Genomic DNA, 21,238 nt, shown 5'->3' with positions numbered 1-21,238 from the left:
ATTCAAAGTCAGCCTTTTTGACTCTAGTTTGGTGCTTTTTCTAGTATACTAGTGTTTTGGGGTATTTTTTAATGTCTATTTATTTATTTTTGAGTGAGAGACAGTGAACACAAGTGGGGAGAGGGGCAGAGAAAGAGGGAGACAGAATCTGAAGCAGGTTCCAGGCTCTGAGCTGTCAACGCAGAGGCCAGCACTGGGCTCGAACTCAAGAACTGTCAGATCATGACCTGAGCCAAATTCGGGCACTCAACTGACTAAGCCACCCAGGTGCCCCATTGTTGTTGGTTTGTTTCAATACAAGCTCATGTGTGTACCCTTGTAAACCAATTCTTTTCCCCCCTATTTATAGGAAAAACTTGTACTTATTGAGGGCTCTATACTTCCTAAATTTAGGTATTTGGATACCATCTTCACCATTTGTCACATCCTATGCCTCTTGTACCTTTATTTTCCTAAGATTTGTCTTAAATCAATTCCTGCACTGTCTTATTTTTAAAACCTAACCTCATTTTAAGCAATAATATCCATAAAATCATGGGTTCAATGACCTAGTTGCTTTTTCTAAAATTCAGTAACATTCATAGCTATTAAAGTAAAACAATGATGCTACTAAAATCATTACCTCACATTTTATATTTTGAGAATATAATGTGATCTGCAAATTTTTGGTATAACTGATGAAAAGTAAGAAATGTGAACACAGGGATCTCTTTTTTATCTGGGTATCTTTCCTTACTTGCTAAGAACACCTGCTCCGGAGAACAAACCACATTTTTGAGAGAAGTTGTAAAATTCCTCAGTTCAGGGTTTTTTATTTTATTTATTGTATTATTTTTAAAATATTTGTCTGTTTATTAATTAATTAATTTATTTAGAGGGTGGGGGAAGGGGCAGAGGAAGAGAGGGAGAGAGGATCTTAAGCAAGCTCCATGCCCAGCATGGAGCCCAGCACAGGGCTTAGCCTCAAAACCATGAGATCATGACCTGAGCCAAAAATCGAGAGTTGGACGCCTAGCTGATTAAGCCCCCTAGGTGCCCCTTTTAAGGCTTTTTAAATATGCCTCATGGGCAAACAGCTGGAATGCTTGTTTCCAGGCCCTCCCTTGGAAGTTCTGCTTCTGTAGATCTACACAGAATCCAGGACATGACAGATGCCCCATACAAGTGTGGCAGGCATCACTGAGTCACAATAACAATCATTATTGTTTTCTGAGTTAATTAATGAAGGTTTAATTGCGCTCTCAGGACTGTAGTTAATGTAGATATTAGATATGTCTATTGTGTCTTTCTTTAAATTTTTTTTAACGTTTTTATTTATTTTTGGGACAGAGAGAGACAGAGCATGAATGGGGGAGGGTCAGAGAGAGGGAGACACAGAATCTGAAACAGGCTCCAGGCTCTGAGCTGTCAGCACAGAGCCCGACACGGGGCTCGAACTCATGGACTGCGAGATCATGACCTGAGCCTAAAGTTGGCCGCTTAACCGACTGAGCCACCCAGGGGCCCCATGTTGTGTCTTGAATAAGTTCTTTTACACCCAAAAAAATTTATATCCTTCCATGAATGAAAGCTTTTGGGGATAATGGAAGACTCAAAGATGATCACAGGATTTTCATATGTTTCTGTGAAGGATTTTAAAAGATCCTGTGTTAAAAGGGCCAAGGTGGCTGTGTTGCTGCCCCTGTGAAGCTGAAATCAGATGGAAGTATGGTCCTGTGAATCAAGCTTTAGCTACCAGGGACCAGTAATTCTCAATGGTTAAGAGAAAAAGGCTAATTTCTGGGGTGTGTGGTTACGTTTGCTGAACAGGGAGGGAGACACAGAGCAGGAGTATACAGGTGTGCAAGATAGATTTGGGAGAAGAGGTGGGTGTAGAAGATAGGGCAAGCTAAGCTGGAATGTAGAGAGAGAGGATCAAGCTTGACTGCTGGTCCATGAGAAGAGAGCTGGAACCTGGGTCCAGAGCAGACTGAGACTGAGAAAGAAGGCATGAGTCAGGGAGAGAATGAGTGAAATCTGCAGACACAAATTGCAGGTGCTGTTTCAGATTCTCTCCATGTGTAGTCAGTGGCTGACTTATGCTATGTAAATGTGATCTGAATGAGGGGCCCCAATATGTGCGTAAACGTAATGGCAAAGTGTGAATGGGAATATGGATCAAGAATGAAATACAAAAGGAGTCAAGGCCCATTAAAATGCCACCTGTTTTTTTTTTTTTTTTTTTTTTTTTTACATGGATAAGTACTTATTTCTCCCTTCAAAATTGCAACAGAGAATGGGACCTACTCAAGGAGATAATTAATTTTTCTCTTCCCTAGTGCCCTAGTGAGGACAAAATTTGCCAGGAACAGTACAAAATTCTGGAAGACACTAGTATCATATTTGGCTGAGTAACTCTCCTCTTCCTTAGCACATTTCTCACTTTCTTCTAGATCTCTGTGTTTATAGCAACCTTATATTATATATCACTCATAAGAATAATTTGGCAATAATTGGCCCAAAGCCTTCTTTTCTTTTTGAGGACCAACCAGATATTTTTACAACCTGGGAAGGATCAACTGCAATGAGTTTCCGTTTATAAACAAAGTAGATTCACCACTCTCATATTACAAACTTAGAAATCATAAGCACCGAGAAGACACATGCATAATATCACAGCCTGCGTAAGGCTTTTTTCCTGAGTCGTTACCTTTTTTCTCAGATTTTCATCCCTCTTTGTATTTTCATCCCTCTTTGTATTTGTCCAAATTGGAAGTGACACTTCACATTTACACTGCCTTTTAGGGAGTCAAAGCACTTAGCAAACTTTAGCAGATCTGGTTAAGTTGCTTACAACTCTGAATACTATGGCTCATCATGATTAGGTACAGCTGTAAAAAGAGGAGAAGCATATTTCCTGGGTTTTGTTAACTGGCTGCTAGAATAATGAGCATGCCATAATAACAGTGTTGATAATCACTATTATTCATGTGCCAAGAACTGTGCTAAGCATGTTACAGGAGTTACCTCATGTTTTCTTCCCAATAACGCTATGAGGTAGATAGGACAACTATTTCCATTTTCACAGAAGTAAGGTTCAGAAATGGTGAAGAACTTGTCAGTTACCCACATCAAGGAACTGGAAGACCCAGGATTCAAACCCAAGGTGTTAGACCTTATTCAGCACCACTCTCTCTGGCTTCACTCTCAGGGTGTGGAAATGGTGTTGGGGAAGAATAACCCTCTGACCCACTCACATCTCAGAACCAGCCTGCAGAGGGCCATGTGCAAGTGATGATGAAGGAAATCAGACTTTTTCAATCTTTCCTACTTTGGTAACTTTTCTCCATTTCTTTGGATACTGAAACTACTCCTCAGATTCAATGGTATTCACACACTCGTTCTAACCAAATAAGTGATTGCTTTTCAATATATGTTTTTGGGAAGAGGCTCCCCAGGAGGTGGGGAACATTTTTGCATGTGTAGAGGCTGAACAAATTCAGTGGTCATGCAGTTCAGAAGCCATCAGTGTAGAGCGGCAGATATGATAGCCCACTGACCAGGAAGCCTTGGATTACCAAGAACAGGGCCTGAGTTAAGTGAGTTAGCAAATGGAAGGACAAGAGGAACAGGCTATAATCAGGGTTGGATATGGTGAGGGTTAGCCTTTTTAGTGTGCAGGTTAATCATCACCATGATGGCTACAGTGCACAATGCTTATGGTGGTTTTTTTCACCCAGGGGATTTTGGATACATTGATTATTTTCCCTATACTTCAAATTTATTGACCTATGTAGTGTGAAAAAATGATGACTCCATTTTTCCCTCCCCCAACCATTCCTCTTACAAGTATAAATTATACTTATTTTGAGTTAAATTAATAATTATAAAATGACTACAGTGGTTTTGAAAAAAGACTTTTTAAAGTGAAACTTTACTTTTTTACTTTACCTCTGTGGCTCTGTCTTAAGGAAGAGAACACAGATGTACTGAAATCTACAATTACTTGGAAGCTGCTGTTAACAAGGATGATTTATATAAAATCTTTAAATGAACTAATAACCCTTTCCAAATGATTCCTGGAATTTTTCCCAATTTTCCTTCTTTAGATTTTGATTCTTATACAATATTTAAAATATTTAAAAATATTACAATTTTTAATAACCCTTTAAAAGGGTTATTTCCTGCCTCTATTTGCTCATTTTGTTGAAATTGTCAGCTAAGTCCTGGGTATCCTGAGTTGAGCACTATAAATTTAGGATTTCTAGATTAGTCCATGAAAATTAAATGTTTACATGTCTAGCAATGTCTAATGTCCTAAGGTACAGGAGAAAGTTCCTCCCTTTAAGATGTAGAGACAGAGCTAATGATAATGCAATCCTAAATTTATCACAGCTGATGCTTGATAAGTATTTGCTAAGTTGAGAGCAAGCTTGGGATAAATAATACCAACATCAGTGTGTTCACAAGTGGGTAAGTTAGAGATTATAGAAAAAAAGATGAAATACTGCGCTGGTGGCATTATATTTATTTATTTATTTACTTAAGATAGAAAAATGGGTAAAATATACAAAGGATAAAGAAAGAATATAAGCAAAACCTTGGAAGTAGTGATAAAGTAGAACACATAGAGAACCTGTTGGTCATTGTACCTAGTCGCAATATATGTACAGTGTAAGGAGAAAGCCATTCTATATAATGAAGAAAAATTAAATGAGAATAATTATCAAAATAAGAATAGAGGCATAGGAGAGGTCTTATCATGGATCTCTTTGAGGATTATTATTACTATTATGTTTTGTAATATTCTGAAGTGTATGCTTTGTAATTAGACAAAGTGATCCTTGGTCTACTCTGTCCTGTGTGAGAGGAAAGGGTTTAGGTTTCCTTGGAAAGGCAAGTGGAGAGCATGGGTTTGGCCAAGTCCTCAAGGCTGCAGCCTTAACGGCAGTGGGCCCTCCAGGGTGGGAGGTGTTGGTTCACATGGCATCTGATAAGGCAGAAAGGTAATTAACCAATAAGAGACAAGGTGTTGCTGAAAAGTGGAGTTGGTGCACCTGATTACTAATTAATCAGGCGTGAGAGCACCTTGTAGATGCATCCACTATTTAATTATAGCAGCCTCTCTTGGCAAAGGAGCATATGTTCCCAGCTTAATCTACTGGTTTATACTGACATCAAATTGTCATTATCAGAAAGAATCAGGCCTTTTGATTATTTCCACTAATTTATTGAACACTTAAAATTAATGAACCCCAGGCCTTTTAAATGTGCTCAGTTGGTTTGGAAGATGAAGGAGAAAGGGGGGTGGAAGAAAGCCTTCATTAAAAGGACAATTTGTTTGGATAAAGGTAAAGCAAATACATTTCATGGGTGATCTGAACTCTATTGAAAAACACATGAATTCTAAAAGCCAAGCCTTCAAAATGATGGAGAGGAAGTAGGCTATGAGGTGTGCCCTCCTGACCAACATTGGCCTCCAAAGAACATATGGCTAAAGGGTCCCCTCCCTAATTATTTATGTGTCAATTCTCTTGGAGACCTCACTGCAATTAAGTTTAATCAAATAAAAGCAATCAAAATCAAATGTTGGAAATCAATTGTTAGACTAACTAACAAGGACTTTTTTTTTGAAAATGTAGTTAAGTTGGGAGGAATTTAGGATAAAGCCATCTTTATCACATGAATATCTTCTGTATTAAGATGCTCTTTGCATCACATCCAAGTTGTGTTTTTTTTGTTTTTGTGTGTGTGTGTGTGTGTGTGTGTGTGTGTGTGTGTGTTTAGTTTCAGGTGAAGGCCAAGTCCAAGTGACTCTCCAGGTGAAGGAAGGTGTGCCCCCTACTATTTCAGGTGAGTATTAACCCGCTCACCAAATAGAAGTGCCTGGTACAGCCGAATGTCCTCCAATAATAGTTCTAGAAATTCCTTCAATCTAATTGTTTTATAAACAGACAATGCTTTCATGCCTAACGATTCCCTATTGTGTCATCCGTATAACTGAAAAATGTGTCTGCATTTCAAAGAAAGATATAAGAAGGGTGCCTTTCAAAACATTGGAAAGTAAGAATTAAAACATGTAAATAAGCACATTTCATAAATTATGGACCATATGTGCACACCGGAGTCCAGATCTGCAGATGGGCCATTAGGCTTCTACCAAATGGAAAGAAAAATTCAGGGTATCTCAAAACTTTAATTGTTCCCAGTAATTTCAGGACATCAGGGTAAACAAATCCTCCCCAAAAGTCAGATGGTTCTGTGAAATCTCTCTAACTCATAAAAGCCAAATTCTCAAAGACTAAAAGACTCATAAACACCTTCTAATGTATTTCATTGTTTGTTTTTGTTTATCCTGAGTAAGTTTATGCCTTTGCATCAGGGACAAATCTTTTCAAAGGCCGAGTTTTCCTTTGATTTCCAGGCATTTTTTTGTGTTACATCAGAGCAGAGTCCATGCTAATCAGAAAATGATCTAACTCCTTCATTTAAATTAATAAATAAATGAAATAAAAGGTACTAGACTAAAACTAAACTAGATGTATTGATGGCTACTTCTCCATGCTTATTGGACTGGGAAGAATGTAGTTCTTTGTTTTCAAAACTGTTTCTGGGCTGCCATAACATTTTGTTCTTTATGTCCCCTGTCCTTTATCCTTATTTTCCTTTAGGTGGCTCAGAATGCATTATTTATTGTCTCTTGTGCAAGATGTAGAAGGAAACAATGATGAGCAATGATCTTTGGCTCCATGGGGTCTTATGGTCACATGGGGATGTCAATCAAATGACTAACTAAATAATCAGTAAATAAATCTCCTTTAAAATAAGTGTTACCAAGAAAAGTATCTTGGAATTCTCTCTTCTCTGACAGTTCTGTATTCAAATTTCCAATTGTTTGGGTCAGTCTCCATTTGTAGAGAACATATCTGTTGGGTGTAGGTCTCATGCCAGGCCCCCTCAGAGGATACTGGACTGTTTATGGGTGGCCATTAATTACTCAGCCAGCTATATAGTCAAGGTGTCATGCCACTCAGGACTTAGTAGGAAGATTTTTTATTAAGGACTCTTTGGAAGGTGACTATAGGTGGCCAACATCTAGGACTTCTTAGCAGGGGTCAGTTTAACTGGAAGATGTTTCACTTGACCTATCAATTATAACATGCTAAATAAATAGAAAGCTTCATAAAGTTACAGAGTATTAATAAGGAAAAGAACCTCACATGCTATCCTATCCAATTGCCTCATTTTACAAATAAGGAAATGGAAGCCTAGAGATAAAATGGTTTGCTTAAGTCCCTCCTCTCACTGGTTGAGCCTGGATGAGAGCTCAGGTTACTCAACTCAATTCAGTGTTCATTCTGCCATATAAACTCTATATGAGTTTATACCATATAAACTCTAAGATGTTTAAATTACCTTTTGAGCATATACTAATTTATGACCTAGATTAAAATTAATCATATATAATCAGTTTTCCTAGCCAAGATAATTTGGAACAAGAAATATTCCTAAAACACAGAGTTACAGAACTAGTACATGACCATTCATCAGGAAGAAATTTCAAATATTAATATACTTTGAAGATATTCCCTGATTCCCATGGTATAGGGTATATGTGCTAATGTTAAAATTTATTTTAAAAAATTTGTTTACTGTTTATTTATTTTTGAGAGAGAGAGAGAGAGACAGAGCATGAGCAGGGGAGGGGCAGATAGAGAGGGAGACACAGAATCTGAAGTAGGCTCCAGGCTCTGAGCTGTCAGCACAGAGCCTACCGCGGGGCTCCAACTTGTGAACCCTGAAATTATGACCTGAGCCGAAGTCAGACGCTTAACTGACTGAGCCACCCAGGTGCACCGCTAATGTCAAAATTTAAATATGAGTGTGTATTTTACTTAATGGAAAGTTGTATGAAAAACAGTAAACTTATTACAATAACAAAAATTCTTTGAAAGCAACTAATGGGACGATTAATGGAGTTCTCTGTATATATTAACCCATTCAGAGATTCAACATGAGTGTATAATGCGCAGGTCATTCATGTTCCTCCAACACTATGGTCTTACTTATATCCTCTCAATGTCCACAGTGCTTTATACAATATTGGAGAGGAGAAAATGAGCAAGGAGACCCACTTTGGGGGGAAGATATGCATATTTCTGAAGAGCATTTACCCAATGATGTATTTTCAGTGGGGGGTACCTGGATATATGGTGCATAGTGCCATGAGAACATTCATATAATCAGGTATATTCTCTTCCTAAATTTAATCCTTTCCCCACAGATCTAAGTTTATTTCCTTTCCTCACGTTTCTGAGAATCTATCAGCCCTTCTCTTATTTACAGTTAATCCATCTTTCAACATCTTTTGAATTTTGTCCCATCAGTAAATGACTCTGTCTTGAGTAGTTAGCCTCTCCTTTGCTGGCCTCTTCTGGTCAGTGCCTCTTAATTAAAATAAAACAAAACAAAATTCATGGATACTGAATATTCCTCTAGTTGACACCTCTGCTGCAAACTTCTCAAAAGACTAGCCTCTTGATGCAGAGCTATAAAAAGCTTGGTGGATGAAGGATCAAGGTGGAGAGGGCAATATTTGGTTCAGATAGATAACAAGTTAAGACCACCTTAAATTGTGGCTTTTGTTGAGTGACAGATTTGTGGAGGAAAGGAAGATGAGGCCTCCTCATAAATGTTGGTCCTGACCAAAATTCATGGAGTCTGGTTTCAAGGTAAGACTCATTTATCTAAAGATTAGGAAGACAAATAAAATACTAAAGGTCTCTAATCATAAAATGTTCAATCCTCAGTGAGCGTTTTGGATGATCTGACCCAGTGTCTTCCCTTCCTTCCCTCCCCTGCATCCCTCAATCTGCTATTATCTACACTGGTTCCACCTCAACCATTCCGCTGGAGCCACTTTCATCTGGATCATCCATGCTCTGGTGGCCAAATTCAGCAGTCAATCCTTTATCAGAACTTCACTGTTAACAAGATCACTTATGCCTTCTGGTCATGTTCTATTTCTTAGGCTGCCAAAACATTCCTCTCTCCTGGTTCTTCATGCATGTCTCTGACTGCTTCTTCTTTAATTCTAGTAGGCTCCTTTTTTTCTCCCCACCTTTCTTTAATAGTAATAGGCACAAAGAAGCCTGATATTAACTATAGAAATCTAGTAACTCTGCAAGAGACTGAAATGTCTCCATGAGAGTGTTCTTATCTTAAGGCAGAATGGTATAGAATGGTCAAAGTCGTTCATAATAATAATTCTTAGAACATTAAGATTCAGTTTGTTCATTTAAAGACAGTTTCAGCTCTCATATATTAGAATGAAGATGACAAAGTGAGGAATTTGTTTCCAATATCTGTGATATAAAGAGTTTTTGAAGCTTGGTATATGGTTTTAAGGAAACTGGTTATTCCCCTTTTGAAGTATCACTGGAAATAAGGCAACAGAGCATCTCTCTCTGGCCTCTGTGGTGCTACTTAGTGGCTATTTCAACAAAGCCTTCATGCCATCCCCACCTGAATATTTATATTACTGGAAAGGAGGCAAAATTGGGAAGAAACTAGGTATTACAGTCTTGGTGTTTATAAGATATTTATAAAGCCTCTTTCTGAGTGAGCCTTGTGCCAATACCATGACTGATTACCTTGGTGGAGTGTCTCTTTTGTGCTGATTAAATTCCCTAGGATTTCTTTCTTTTTTTTTTAATGTTTAATGTGTATATATTTTTGAGAGACAGACAGAGTGTGAGTGGGGAGGGACAGGGAGAGAGGGAGACACAGAACTAGAGGCAGGCTCTAGGCTCTGACTGTTAGCACAGAGCCCGACATGGAGCTTGAACCGATGGACCACGAGATCATGACCTGAGCCAAAGTCGGACACTGAACTGACTGAGCCACACAGGCACCCCTAAATTCCCTAGGATTTCTACTTGACCACAATCTATATACTTTTCAGTTACCCAAGGGCTTTAATGAGACCATGATTACAAGGGAGTTGGGTTCCAGTAGACAAAGTAACTGGGCATTCCCCAGGGTTCTGACCTAAGACATTTTTTTCTTCTCATTTGTAATCCTCTGGAGATATCCTCACCATCCTCAGAGTTTCAAATACAACCCTGAAATCCATCTCTTTGACTTAGAGCTCTCTCCTATTCTTCAGATTCATATCTAATCCCTGCTTGCTGTGTATCTCCACCTGGAGGCCTTTTCAAAGACACCCAAAACTCTATATTTTCCAAACTGAATTCATCAATTCTGTTTTAATGGACATCTCTGCCCATTACCACCTATGCTAGGAGTCATCTTTGTCTCTTCTATCTTTGTTACCATCTTTGTTGCATCATGCTTGGGTCTCTGATTATTTCTCCAGCCTCATCAATTGCCTCCTCCTTGCTCTGTGTTTCAGCAACACCAAACTGTTTAGAGACCCTTCACTTAATGTCTTATTTCTTGCCATTACTCATGATCATCCTCTCTGTCTGTCTCACCACAACACCCTTTCCCTTTATCACTAAGCCTAAAATGCAGCTCAGCTGCTCCCTCTCCAGGAAGGCTCCTCTATCAAGGTCTCACTTCCTCTCTGTTGGGTACCATTAAAGAGAACACCTTCAGAGCTCTATCCTCCCAGGATTTATTTATACAACTTACACAACCCTATTTGCTCCTTTGGAGGAAAGAATGGCCTTTTATTCCTTTTTGTATCCCTACTTTTTAGGAAATTTTGGTAGAGAAGGTACTCATTATTTATCCTTGTGAAATTAGCATAATGGGTGAGATTTTTGTGCCCCCTCCCCCCATCACGTGAGATACCACATTATCTGAACTCTTAAAACTCAAATAACATTTGGTATCATCTGTGAATCTTCTCATCCTCTTTTGAGAGACTGTCTGTGCCCTCTGTCTCTGTGCTAGGGATCATACTTCTGAAAAGAACATGTGGGTGCAGTTCAACATGGTGTTGTGCATGATGGATATTGGGCAGCCCCCACTGGATATTATTAGATTTATGTTACCATTCCCTCATGAAGTGGCCAGTGGATGGTTGAAAAGGAAATGCCATTTGACCATCAGTGGCAGAAGCAATAAAAACCAGTTGGAACATATGAACTGTATGTAAACTACTGCACTGAAAGGTGTCCAGATTTATTATGCATTGCCCTTAATATGCATTAAGAACTATGAGAAGATTAGACCTTTGACTCAGTGATTCCATTGCCAAGATTCTATTTTAAGAAGATATCATTGTTACTGGCAGATTTGTATAGAGAGATTTAACACTGCATTATTTATAATTTTAAAAGTGGAAAGATCCTAAATGCCAAACATTAAGGATATTATAGACCTTGTATATGATAGAATATTATGTACCTATTAAAATTATGTTGCAAGGAGTTTTAATGACATTAGAAAATGCATCTTAAAATTGCTAAGCTAATTAAAATAAGAACTGAATATAAATTACATATATGATGTAATCTCAATTATATAAAAATGCTGAGAAATTCTGGAAGGAAAAGCAAATATAAGGTTAATGGCAGTTATCTCTAGGTGTTGAGATTATGGGTAATTATTACTATTTTTTTTCTATATTTGCAGTTTCCAATGTTCCATGATGAGCATATGCCATATTTACATAAGGCAAAACACAAATGTGTAATAACAAAAGTAGAATGTATTTTCCCTAGAAATAGATGTAATTGAAGAATTGAATACTTGCTTTATAATTGATAAAATGGTTTTTGGAAGGTTATAAAATATCAAAAGACAGCTACCTTGGGAGGTAAAAATATCATTCGTATCCTAAAATAAAGACAGAATTTGCAAGTTATTATAGTGAGTCATATTTTCATAGTTACTTTTCTATTTTTCTTTCATTTTGTAGCTTCTACCTCTGCACCTAAGTCAGCTTTAAAATGGTCCTTTCCTGAAGCATGGATAGGCCTTGAAGAAGGCTGGGGAGGACACAACCATACCATTCCAGGTCCTGGGGATGACGTCCTGATTTTACCCAGTGAGTAAAACAGTCCCTTAATTAAATAATCACAGATAGACTGAACCAAGACAATCCAGTTGGGAATTATCTGTCATTTAAATGTATTGTACAACATGTAAAGAATGTGGGCATTCTTATTTGTAGGCCCTTATATCTATAACTTTCTTTTTTGAATTAATATAGGTGAAGAATTTAATAATCCTATGAAATCTGATAAAAATAGCTCTGTTTACCTTCATTAAAGTGGAATGGGCAGTCACCATGCCACAAGGAGTTAGAAAACTCCACTAATGGGATTTATTCTTATATGTCAAAGAACAGATTTTCAGCCAATTCTACTGTCCTTATGTTTGAAAGACATAGTGTATGGAAAGAAGCAATTTGCAAATTCTTTTCTTTTGCCTTTATGGATATTTTAAATACAGAAATTTTAAACTTTGAATATAGAATTTTTCAAATATAGGAAATATGATGAATAAGCTCTTCTGTTGCCACAATATGTCAAAGATGCTGGAAAAGGAAACTGATAAATAAAACGGAAAAATAAAAGTCTATGTATGTATGTATATATCTATCATCTATCTAGATGATAGAACTCTCTTCCCATACACACATATACACACATATGGAAGAAAGAAGATTCTTCAGATAAACAGAAACATACACCCATACTTATAAAATTATTTCTGTTTTAAAGATTTTATTTTATTATTATTTTTAAGTAATGTCTACATCCAGCCTGAGGCTTGAACTCACAACCCTGAGATCAAGTTGCATGCTGTACCGATTGGGCCAGTGAGGTGCCCCCAAAATTCTTCTTTCTTACGAGCCAGTTCTTGAAACTCCCAGAAAATCTCCCTAGCCTGAAAAGAAAATATTTTTCAGAGAACAAATATCTCTCCCCTAAAAGACCTACTTTCATTTATGGCTTAATTTGAACTTCCTAAGGTAATCCTGAATTTAAAAACATCCATACTGGAAGAGGAATATTTGGTCATCTGTGAAGTGATGTCAATAAATGTACAACTAGCAACATGGCAGGAATTATTCTTCATGTGTTCACTAATTCACTCTTCATAATAACTTTGTGATATAAGTATTATTCTTATTCCTATTTTTACTGACAAGGAAACAGAGGCCCAGGGCAGTTAAGTAACTTGCCCAGGTTCACACAGTTTGCAAGTCAGCAGTCAGGATTTTAACCCTGGCAGTCTGACACAAAGTCTGTAATTCTTACCGAATCAATGCATTCTCTTTCTAAGAGGGCAAAGAGTAAATGAGAAAGAGTAGTTGTGTTTCTTGCTTTATTTAGGATAAAAAATGAAGGCAGAATGATTAAAACATGGTAACCACATTTTGGGCATTGGAGTGGTGCCAATACAGCTGTGCAGAGAGAGATGAGAGACAGGAGAGGGCAGGCTGACTAGTATGAACTTGAACTATTATTATCATCCTACTCCCCTATCATCCACTTCTCTCAATGGAGAATGTAACTTTTTGAATAAACAAGCTCATGAGTCATTCCCATACGGAAGGGAAAAATCTGTTCTGTTGCAGCCATTTCTTTGATGAATGTAGCCAGCGGATTGGCCCTGGGCTATGGTTTTTCCCACTAAGCAAGCTGTTTCCCCCACCCCATGCAGGAAGCAAGTGAAGCTTTTCAACGTTGCCAAGTTTTTAGTATCCTTAGGGACCTTTATGCTGAGAGAGGAGTAATGTTAGCTATCTCGCTTGGCACTGCAGTTGACTATATCCACTGTGTGCCCTGACTGTTGGGAGCCCCTGGCATTCTCTGTCATTCTTCATTCCTTTGTTCATGCATGGTCAGCTTATAAGATGGACTTGGATTCTCCATGAAACAGTTCTTAAATAGCACAGATCAAGAAATAAAATAAAATAGAATTAAAAAATAGCACAGAGCAGTGCTTTGGAAAAAAGTGGGGCATGAGGGAGAAGTACAGGTGTTGGATGTAGAAAGTATCTTTCCATTGGTCCTCCAGTCTTATTGTGAGAATCAGAGAAGTTAATATTTGTATGCCATGCAGTTATTGTTTATTATTTCCAGTTTTCAAATGGAAAGACAAGTGAATGAAAATGAGTATGTGATACATAATAAACAAAGTTTTTACTCTTATCCTGTTGCTTCTTTTTTCTTCTCTAATAAGCTATCTTTTAACCCCAACAAATGATCTTACAGTGAACATTTGAATCCATTGTTCTGTTTGGGGTCTTGCGTAGGAGCTGTTATGGTTTACTTTTCCCTTCAAGTTTTTGGCAAACCCTGATATTTTGACCTCTGATGGACCTTTAGCTTGAATTTACCTTTCTAGTTGTGGTTTTGTGTTTATGACTTTTACCTGACTCTCTTGGTTTCTTTCATTCCCAGTCTTCCTTGAATCAAATAAGTTTGTTCTCCCAAGTGTGGCACAAAACCAACAACAAATATTGCTTGAAAGAAGTGCACAATCTCAAAGCTGCCACCCATAATTTAATTTTAGAATTAAAATCTTTGAGTTTCATGAATTTGACACAGTACAGCTATAACTTGTACAGGGATGTGAAGAATAATGTCTTTTCTTTGAGCAGATACCTATGAATTAAGGTTTTGATGATGATGATAACGATGATAATAATAGCAAATATAATTTGAGTGCTTGATGTGTGACCTGCACTGTGCTACATGTTCTATGTGGATTTTCTCAATTGATTCTCACAACTACTTTATAAGTGGATCTTGTTATTGTCCTTCTTTTTATGGGTGAGGAATCTGAGACATAAAGAGGTTGAGTAACTTGCCCAAGTTCATCCAGCTAGTAAGTAAAGAGGCTGCAACAAGAAATTCGATTCCAGGGCTCTCCTCATAGTATCATTAAAAAGACAAATTTACCAGCCCTGCTTGTTCTGATTCATCCAAATCAGATTATACATTATACAGGATTTATACTTCCCTGCTTATTGTTCATATTGTCTCCTTCACTTGGTATTAAAAAGGAAAAAACACCCAACTATTTATTGAGTACATAGCATATGTCAGATGCTCAAAGAATTCAATCTTACCACATCCCCATTAGGTACATACACATGAAAAAACTGGAGAAACTTCCCAAAGAGGTATCTGATGTAATGAGCCTTTAGCAAAAGCATGTTCTTTACATCTGGCAGCAAATGTAGTTGTAATTCAAGTTAACACTTCTTTCCAATTCAGTTTAGGCAACATTTATGGAACACTCACTGTGTTCAAGGCTCTGTACCAGGTGCTCCTGATCCGGGGATCCAAAGGCAAATCAGATACAGCCATGACCTCAAACCGCTAGGGATTTAGCTGAATCAATAAAACACAGGGGCGCCTGGGTGGCTCAGTCAGTTAAGTGTCCGACTCTTGGTTTTGATTCAGGTCATGATCTCAGAGTTTCTTGAAATCAAACCCCGCTGTGGGCTCTGTGCTGACAGTGTGGAGCCTGCTTATGATTCTCTCTCACCCTCTCTCTGCCCTTCCTCTGCCTGCTTGCACTCTTACAAAATAAATAAACTTAAAAAAAACCCACAGAATACATAATAATACAACAAATAGCTGGAGTTAGCAATTGAAGTGTTTTGAATCAAAGTGTTTCGAATCAAAGTGTCTCAGGTAAATGGAAGAGAGGTGGCTTCATGGAGGAAGAGGACCTTAAAAAATGGAGTAAGAATCTGAAGGTCAGGAGACACAAAGGCATATTAGGGAGTTAGTAACGTTTTAGGATATAGAGGATGGGCTGTTGACTAGGATAAATCTAGGTTCACATGTGGATTTTAACATTTACCAATTGTGTGACCTTGGACAAGTTTTAAACTTCTCTGACATTCATCTATAAAATGAGGGCTGTAATTAATATGTATGTCATAATGTTACAAAGATTCAGTGAGGTAACAGTACACATGACCACTGCATAGAGTATTGGCAGTAATGGAATTAGAGATGAAAGCTGTGATTTTTAATGTATCAGGTGCTCTTTTCCTTCATTTTTCCATCTGACTGCCCCTCTTGGCCCCTGGTATTAGCGACACTTTGTATTTGCTTTCCAATGGCTTATTATTTAATTTTCACAACATCCTTGGGAGCTAAATAGGTAATAACTATTATTACAGTAAAAACCCATTTTTACATAATACGATTTTAATGGAACTGCTGATTTTACAAAATGAAAGTGACTGGTAAAGAAGATTTAAGTGATACTTTTGAACCTCTAATATAATTTTATGGTGTTTTGTGTATTTTAATTCATTAATAAAGGAAACGTGTAGAACATTCCCATCATTATTCAAATAGAATAGCATAATTTTTCAATAAAATTCTTAGGGTAAATTGCCTATTTCCATTTTCTGGAAAATCAATTTTATGGAATGACCTCAGACCCATCCTATTCCATAAAAATAGGAATTTACTGTACTAATAAAAGATATCACTATCTTAAGTATGGTACCATTTTCCTCCAAGGCGTTCTGTCTTTATAGACATTGGATTTTGAAAGAGCCGTAAATTCTTCTTGGTGGTATTATATGGAGTAAGCTAAGGTAATCATGAAGAATTTGCTTTGCATTATAGTTTATGATAACTTTGCTTCACACAAACAAGTATATCTGATTGTCTTTGCCCCCTAAATATTGAGAGAATTGGTATAAATGCATTCTAGACATCTTATAGAGTGGAAACAAGTTCTATCTAACATATTATACAAATCACACTTTTGTAAGCATAGCCGGTCAATGGGTGAAATAATCCTGCTAACCTGTACTCCACGTTTTGTCCTGAAAGGACCTGAGAGGATTTGTGTAAGATGCTTCCAGTGCTTTCTTTGAAGGAATTTCAGCCATGACAGGATGATACCCTTTTCACACAGAGTAGGCTTAATGAAAGGAGAATGTGTTTTAATTCCAAATGATAGGATTCTGTTTTGAACGGTACAGATATGATATCATATAGCCTCCAGCGTAGACTGCACGTGTGTGTGTGTGTGTGTGTGTGTGTGTGTGTGTGTTAGAATTCACAGTGTTCCTTTTTTTCTGTATTACTTTGAACTGTTCTTATTTGAAGAAATGAATGGGATAATGCTGTTTTTCTTTTAGAATAGGTCTTCTGTTTGTTCTGATTTTCAATACTTGGGTATTTTAAATGGCAGAGAAGCTCCTCAAAGCCATGTGATGTTGAAAGGTGGCAATATTTAATGCATTTCTTTTTAAATTATGACACATTAAACTTGGTGATATGAGGTAAAATGATCATAAATTATCAAGTAATTTTGGGGGGAGAATTTCTACAAAATGCTGTAATCATAGCATTATTAGCTTGATTTACCTTTTTCTTATGTGAGATTATAACTAATTTAGAATAAGATACATGTAACCGAGATTTAAGTCTGCAAAACCAATTAGAAATCAGATGTTATAAATATTGTGTTATATCCCTGTAGCCTGAATAGTTTTCAATATTCTGGCGTTGTCCCATTTGGGTGGGACCAGAGTCTTGCAAACCATTACCTCATTTATTCTGGACTACCAGCAAGTTGAAAAGGCAATAAATTTAAGCCTACATTACTGGGATCCATTCTATGATGAAATCTATTACTATTTAACAAACCACCTAGACACTTAATAGCTTAAACCTCACATTTTATTTTGCTGACAATTTTGTGGGAAAGCCTGAGGTATTCTTGTTTTGAATCTTCCAGGCATTGTAGCCAGATGGTGGCTGGGATATAGTGATCTAAAAGCTCAACTTGGCTGCATGGTTTAAGATGACTCACTTACATGGCTGACAGTTGGTGTTGGTTTTGGCTGGGGGCTCAGGCAGGGTAGTCAGCTAAGAGGCCTCAGTTTCTTTCCATGTGGGTTTCTCTGTGGAGCCTCTTGGGCTTCCTCAAAGCATGGCAGCTGGATTCCAAGAAAGGGCAGGCTAAGAGGGAGTTCTCTAAGATTGAGCAGTCCAAGAGACCTGGGTGGAAGTTGCATGCCTTCTGAGCCAACCTTAACAGTCTCCGAATATCATGACCACCATATTCACTTGGTCAGGTGAGGCACTAAAGGCAGCCCAGATACAAGGGAGGAGAATTAAGCTCCACCTTTCAATGGGAGGACAAGCAAAGAATGTGCAGCTGTCTTTAATCTACCACTGTGTATGTGTTTATGTGTGTGAATGTGTGTGCATGCATGTAATTAAGAGCAGATGTACCTGACTTAATTCAAAAGGTTTGAGTGTTAGGGTCTGCTAAATTTGTACTGTTTTTCCTCTCTTGGCAGAATTTATTTAGATTCTGTTGGCTTACCTGAATGAGAAATTGAAGAACACCAGGAGTCCAGAGTGGTCAAAAGATTTTAGTTTTTTTTTTTTTTTTTAGAATCTATTAGGCTTGGTGGTCTTGTACTGCCCTTTGCTGCCCGATAGTAGGATTCTTCAACCCTCCAAACATAATTGTGGGCCCCTGATCTGAGATTACTCACTTTGAGGTGGGGTCAAACGACAGTGTTCGGCTGCAGCACACATCCAAATCTTTACATGCACGACCAGAAGTCTCTCCTTGGGAGAGAAGAGTGTGCTGGGGTGAGGGGGAAGAGCAGATAACAAATATTTTGAGCATTTTATTTCTCTCGGGGCAGAAATTAAAAGTGTGCAGGGACAGCAGCCAAAATTTTCTTTTACCTTATTTAGAATATGAATGGGGAAGCTATTTGTTAAGATTTTACGGGAAAGAAGAGATGAATATGATTTTTTAAGAGATACTTTTGATACAAATACTTTAATCAGTATTATTGTCAAATAAAAACAAATAAAAAGAAAATCTAAAACCAAAGATCAAAGGATCTTTAGATACTGTATAAATCTCTTTCCTTTTAGGCAGTTCCTTGGCAGAGAATATAGACCGTGAACATTGCTTAATGGTAAAGGGTGTTAAGGCCACATTCTTCCCACAAGAAGGAAAACTGAAAATCTCAGGCTTTGTGGTAGAAATGTTTCCATAGACCTTCCCAAAGAGTTTTGAAGTATTGAATGTAAACTCACTTTTCATATGTCTGTTAATTTAAGAATATATATAGAAGCTCACTACTGAAAGCAATCTAGGTGTAAAATCCTTTTGTAGTATGGATTTCTTTGATGAACTCAGTGATTATCTAGGAATTTGTTTTATTTTGGGTTGTCTTTATGTGGGTTTACTTGCATTAAGTAAATATAAATATACATGTATGGAAAAATACAGAGACATAGAATTGTTGAAGCTGGTAGGGAATTTAGTGGCTATCTAATCCAACTAAAATGAGCTAAGGTAATGCAAGTGTTTTAGAAATCGTAAAATGCAGTGAAATGCATTATTATTGCCCAGACTTTTATGACGGTTTGTACCAAGGATAAGAACAGAATTTCAGCCTCCTTGTTTTCAACCTAGTGTTGCCAATTGCCTCCCAAAATTTATAAGAAGGAATACTGTTTCTTTTTTGTTGTTGTTGTTTTAGATTTATTTCCTTCAAATAAGATTATATCTACAAGACACACTTGGAGCTTAGGAAGTTCCTTCTAGTTTCAATGACCACGATTCAAATGGCTTCTTACAAATTAATAGTAATAGTACCCTAACTACTGACCAGAGTCTGTGACAGAGTGCCCTTGTTAGGAGTGGACAATTCCAAACAGGAGTTGGAATTTAAAATATACATATGTTTTTATAGCTATATATGTTTTCTCCATAAAAATTAAATTCAGTTAAATTAATAGCAGAGCAGATATTTTTACTTCCTATAAGCAATAAAAGGAACATTACTTTAAAAATATATTAAAATAGGTTGATAGCCTTTCCCTCATCTCACTTTGTCAATCTCTGCTTGACTCAATCATGGTGTTTGTTTCTGGGCTAATTAGAACTCACTTAGAATCTTCTCTTGGGATCCAACGTCATATAGGCCCTGACACTCTTTATGGCTTGCTAACTTGCTGGAACTAATTAGAGTTCTACTTTAATTGAGTGATTTTTCAAACCCTTTTCTGTCATTACTCACCTGAGAAACATTGTCATAGCTCATTAGTATTAGTATCATAGTAGTTTTCTTGGAGGGGACATGTTTCCTTAGGGTTTTCAGGTCATAATTTGGGTGAGGGGGCAGGGTGGTGTTGGCGAGTGTGAAGTATGTAGGAGACCCAGTGCTCATTGTGGTACTTACCCCCACTTGGAGAATAACTGCTTTTATTCATTTATACCCTTCCGGGCACCCTGTGTTCCAGCGTCAGAGGAACGTAACAGGTATGCCTAGAAAACACCTCTGGTGCTTTTCCTTCAGTTGCAATAGGTGTGATTTCTTTGCTACTATAACAACTTCTTTCTTCTACATATCCCCTGCATACTTCCTGCATAGTTTAAAACTACTTTTTAAAGGGACAATGCATTATTTTCTCCAGGACTTTTATGTGTACTTTGACCTTAGCAATATAAGCTATCAGCTTTGTTGTAGTCATAAATGCATTGGTGGTTGCTATGGAGCCGTGCTGCTATGGTGGAAAGCAGAACTGGCAGGTCTTGGCCTTTTATTAATTGTGAATGGTAAAGAAGATGGAAAAGAGTACTCAATTTTGTACATGGGTTAACGGCTAGGGATGCCACTGGTAGAGATAGAGGATGCAGGGGGAGAAATAGAGGTAACAGGGAAGATAATAAATTCCCTTAGACATATACTAAATGTCATGTTTAGATGCCTGAATGGTAACTAATGGAAATGTGGACCAGAAGTTTGGGAGGGAAGCTAGTTGGGAATCTGGATTTAGATTTGGTAATCCTCAGAATCATTGACTGAGGAGGCCTTGGGGATTGAACTAGGGGAGAGCCAACAGGAAGCCATCACACATAGCTCTATAGAGCAGGTAGGAGACAATTCTAATTTAAGGTGGAAATTCTAATTTAAGTGGCAAGAAGTGAAACCAGAGAAGGAGCAATCATGAAACTCCATGTTGTTAGGTAGGACAACAGAAGGCAAGAAAAGAGCAACAGGAAGTTGGTGGAGGTGGTGCCAAGGAGGACAAGGAGGGCAATTTAGAAATTGCCCAAGGATAAACTACATACTCCCTGGAAGCTGCTGTAAGTCAAAATCTGCTGCAAAAAGCAGCAAAAGCTGCTGCAATATCTAATGGTCTTATAGTTTCACACATCTACATTGGATCTTTATGGAAACCCTTGTAGAGATCACTGTCTATGAGGATCCCCATATCTTTGTTAAAATTAAAAGCAATTACTCACAGATGAG

At 37.6% G+C, this 21,238-nt stretch overlaps 1 protein-coding gene across 9 annotated transcripts in view; it reads left to right on the top strand.

Annotated features, from left to right (window-relative positions):
* PKHD1 (PKHD1 ciliary IPT domain containing fibrocystin/polyductin) overlaps positions 1-21,238 on the top strand; it is a 490,229-nt gene that overhangs the window by 255,153 nt on the left and 213,838 nt on the right. For 8 of the 9 annotated variants that reach the window (XR_007152423.1, XR_007152424.1, XM_047860172.1 and 5 more), the window contains 2 exons: positions 5,767-5,832; positions 11,870-11,998. Coding sequence is in view for 7 of the 9 variants with exons in the window: in XM_047860172.1 (XP_047716128.1) it covers positions 5,767-5,832; positions 11,870-11,998 (195 nt within the window). In the remaining 2 variants the exon portion in view is untranslated. The remainder of the gene's footprint in view (positions 1-5,766; positions 5,833-11,869; positions 11,999-21,238) is intronic. The other variant, XM_047860170.1, reaches the window with a different exon arrangement.

This window comes from Prionailurus viverrinus, chromosome B2 (genome assembly GCF_022837055.1).
Source record: "Prionailurus viverrinus isolate Anna chromosome B2, UM_Priviv_1.0, whole genome shotgun sequence".
NCBI classification, from domain to species: Eukaryota; Metazoa; Chordata; class Mammalia; order Carnivora; family Felidae; genus Prionailurus; species Prionailurus viverrinus.
The sequence above is the reverse complement of the archived record's forward strand: the minus strand, read 5'-3'. Positions and strand labels throughout refer to the sequence as shown.